This window comes from Pecten maximus, chromosome 15 (genome assembly GCF_902652985.1).
Source record: "Pecten maximus chromosome 15, xPecMax1.1, whole genome shotgun sequence".
Classification (NCBI taxonomy): domain Eukaryota; kingdom Metazoa; phylum Mollusca; class Bivalvia; order Pectinida; family Pectinidae; genus Pecten; species Pecten maximus.
The window spans coordinates 21,624,699-21,628,942 of record NC_047029.1 but is presented as its reverse complement, the minus strand read 5'-3'; the positions used below and the strand labels follow the sequence as shown (position 1 = coordinate 21,628,942).

General features: G+C 34.2%; 1 protein-coding gene across 1 annotated transcript; it reads right to left on the bottom strand.

The window, feature by feature from the left end:
- Window positions 1–355: 355 nt before the first annotated feature.
- Window positions 356–3,396, bottom strand: LOC117343995. Its single transcript, XM_033906589.1, has 4 exons — window positions 3,268–3,396; window positions 2,186–2,309; window positions 787–961; window positions 356–539 (listed from the first exon to the last, which is right to left on the bottom strand). The coding sequence occupies exons 2-4, from the start codon at window positions 2,277–2,279 to the stop codon at window positions 479–481; spliced, it is 330 nt and encodes a 109-aa protein (XP_033762480.1). The 5' UTR covers window positions 2,280–2,309; window positions 3,268–3,396; the 3' UTR covers window positions 356–478.
- Between the last annotated feature and the right edge of the window lie 848 nt (window positions 3,397–4,244).

Below are 4,244 nucleotides of genomic sequence, written 5' to 3'. Positions count from 1 at the left end.
AAATGGTATTCCTTTTATAATCTACTCTTTGTATATACATTACACAATGATGTTAAATTCAAAAAAACATTAAGAAAGATAATTTATTTTCAGTAAGTGCCTGCGGATAATCTACATCATCGTAATTTCAGACTTTTTTCATTTTGTTCTGAAAGTTTTGGGAAATTGAGGGTAGGAGACCCAATTGTCAATGCCTATTATGCTTTTCAGCTGTTTATCAAAATCGTCACTATTTGTCGTAATTTGGGTTATTTTATTTTATTTGATTTATTTAACCTTTCTACGCACACTCGGAAACATTTTTCGATTCGAATTACAAGGGCTAATACTGAAACGTAAAAAAAACACCAGTTTCTGTTTCGGTAAGTTTATTTGATACGTTACAACCAATATTTACATTAACGAACAGTTTATCTCATCCGCTTATTGACATAAACGAAAGAAATTTAAATCCATGTCTAGTCAGATATTTTTCGCATTACACACTGGCGGTAGTCGTGTGAGGACCAATATGGAAGAAGTGGGTCAGTTCCTGCAACCTGTCAGAGAAACGAGATAGATTTTAACAGCAGTCATTTAGTCTGTTATATATTAGTTCTGCTTTATCTATATATGGAACCATTGCTCCAATATCAAAGAACTCTGCTTTTCAATTTGTACATCTACTGGAAAAATGTGAATTGTACACTGCATAACATAACATTACTTTCTACTTATTTAAAAAATATCAATACAATTTGAAGATGAAGATTCAATTAAAAATACGAGATATCGAATGAGACTTACGAATGACAAGCCAGAGGACAAACTTGATGTGACAGGACGTTGACTGTACCACTAAACTGGGTGTCTACGAGATGGTTACACTCTTTTTCACATTCTCCCTCCCTAGTGTCAGAACCAAGATCGGCAACTAAATCTGTAACTAGTCTTTTTAGCTCATCTGCGTGGAAAATGTTCACTGAAACATAAGGCAATATTCGTTATTTTGTATTTTTTCTACAATACATTTACACTTGTTATTCTTTATTTCTATTCATGATAAATTTGGTATTGTCTGAATATTATATACATGTATATATATATATAGATTAAATATACATCTTGTAACATCGTTATGTTTACCTCAACAATGCGGCCCTGCAGGTAGGGCGTAAGAATTGTACCTGCTGCCCCATTGCATGATCGTAAGAGGCGACTAAATTTGGGATCTTATTTTTTCTCTTCCTAATGTCTCCCTTGACAATGCCTCACTTTTGGCCTTTAGTTGAGCGTTCGCCGCTGTGAGGAAGGCTTTGGGTTCTGTCCCCTAGCCGATACATACCAGAGTCTTTAAAAATGGTAGTTGCTACATTTGTACTCCTGCTTAGCGGTCAGCATATTTGGAGTGGGACGACTGGTTCGCCCGTTGTCAGTATAATTGGCCGGGTGGGGTGTGCTGCTGGGTGCCTTGGGCAGTATGCTTCAGTGAGGTAGCACTATAAATCGGCAAAAGTTCCGGCCTATCACAAGGAGACTTAACACGAACATACAGCAGCCTCCCAAAACACACATACGCACTCACCACACGCATGCATGTCGCACGCACGGGAGGCCGTCCTTAAATGACCTTAGCTGTTAATAGGACGTTAAACTAAATACACCAAACCAAACCAAACCTCAACAATGATAGGCATAATACAATACGAATTACTCATTTGTGCTGTCGTTATTATAATATCGAACATGGGATAGTTTCCTGTCAGAATAATTAGATTTGTTTTTACAAAGTTGAATTTTATTTTAATTAGATATAGCCATAAATTAAAAAAAGTATTATGAAAGTATCAACCTGGTTCATTTTATCTTAATTATTTTCTAACAATCGATACAGGTGTGTCCATCAAGGAACAAGAAAAGATGCAACAGTACATATTCTAGGACACCATACTTTTTATATGGTAAATGAGGAAGAAATAAACTTAAATGGCGTAATAAAATCATCATAATATCATGAGTTACATACAAACATTTTTATCTCGAGGTCAATAGCGTAATGAAAAAAAAATATTCGAAGAAACTAATTATATAACTAGATTTTACACTCATTTTACACTCGGAACCAAAGAAAGTCAAACCGAGTGGTAAAGTCGGATCGAAGGATCATCGATATATATGTCATTAAACTATGCGTTAATTGACTTACAGAGACTGTTCAATAATGGGTTGACATGCTTCGTCGGTGATGCTGACATGACAAAGGGCAGAGCGACAAGGAGAAAGATGGCCAACTTCATCATGACGACTTGTATAGTTTACAGACTAGTTACCTTTGGGAAAAAGAAACGCATCACAATATTAAATGTAAGCATAATCCATCTCGAGGAAGTTTATCGATCAGCGAAGTCATCTTATTAGAAGTAGAAACGACTGGTGATCGAATACATGAAGGAGACTTTCAGATGGTTCACCATTTGTCGGGTATAATTTAATGAAGTACAGATATCTTCTCTTGCAAAATATTGTGATACGTTTAACTATATTATTTATTAAGTATTTTGAATATATCACTATCTGTATGATAAGTCAAACACCACGCATATAACATAAAAGGCAACAGTTGTCATAGAGGATTGAAAGATTATCCAATATTTTTGTAGAGAAGAAAAGAGGTATACGTATTAAAGTGTATATTGTGTAAAGACAAACATCTTGTAAATATCATTTGAACATTAAAATCGACACTACGCTAATACTTAATTTAATGACTTTTGAACATGCAAAGAAATTGTTTGGAAACATAGGATTAATAATCTTTTAATTTAAAGCAAAAACAATTAAAAATATTTGCTTAAATCATCAGAAACAGGTTTAGCAGTAAGACAGTTTTTAGCGATACCGTTATTTAGCAGTAAAAGTTAAATCCTTTTCAGATTTGTTTAAATGTCTTGTGCAACTTTTAAGTGTCATCAAAAATCCAAATGACAAAAAGGCTGAAAAAGAAACTATAATAAAATAAATCTCGAATAAATGACTAAAGGCAATTATGCAATGTATTATTTTGCAATAAATATTAGGAGCAGAAAATTGTGTCACGACATTGATAATTAGCTACAATCGTCCAAACTAAACATGTTTAATTCCTTTATATTTTTATGTAAATATAGATATTAAAGAGCTTCCAGTTAACGTCCTTATGTTCAAACTCAATAATAGGTTATTACTATTCGAATTTCTAAGATATAATGGAAAAGAAATACTTCTTCGACTAAAGAACGCGGCACTTACCAATGCGATCGTTGATGCAGTAATAGGTCGAGTTTATGGTATTTAAGAGTTTATATAGAAAAGATATGCACGCATGTCATCAAAGTCAAAAGGGCAAAACACTCCTGATCAATGACAGCTGTTGAAGATTTAGTGTAGTCATAGCTTTATCCTGGTATCTTTCACAGTCGGGTGATACGCTTGCTATCTTTGCTGATTGTCCAAAAAGAATGTTACAAAGATATAACAAAAGATATCTGAACGGAGAAATGTAATTAGAGAGTAACTGGGGGTGGGGTTCAGAGTGGTAAGCATCATATGGTGCATCGCTAAAACGTCTGACTTAATATTGGACAGGAAATTAAAATATTTCCAAAAGAGTTAATGACATCGGTGCTTAAACTTCATCAATATGTATCATCGTTTCTAATTCTGTTGCTAATTAGTGAATTTATTGTTGTACATTGTTGAACAGTGTTGCAACTTGTGAAATCGGATGATGTCGCCTTGCTCCGCTGAATTTAGTATTTGTCAGTACTTCTGCTATTTCCAGTCATGTGACCTCGTAAGTAAATAATAACTAGTGCAAGTACCGTTAGAGATACATTCGGTACTAAAAAACCGAATCCACATATGAAAACGTGTATAAATCACGGGTAAAAGATACCAAAACACGTTTATCTACACAGTGATTTTTGTGGTTTAAAACAAAGTGCAACATTAACACATATGCATTGCATGTATATATATATAACACGTGTTGCTTGTGATTGTATAGGAAAAAACACTTGAAAAGTACAAGGGTATGTTTTGAATCCGACTACAGCTTGCCTATGTACGATGACTTGTAAATCCTTCAATTCAGCTTGAAATAATTTTCGCCGTCATTTTAAATTTGCCCTGTCATCAGAGGGCGAAAATTGCCAGGTATACATTAACTACAATTTGGTTTACCGACGAGCTATAGGCAAATGCCACACAAAATACAAATATACCGA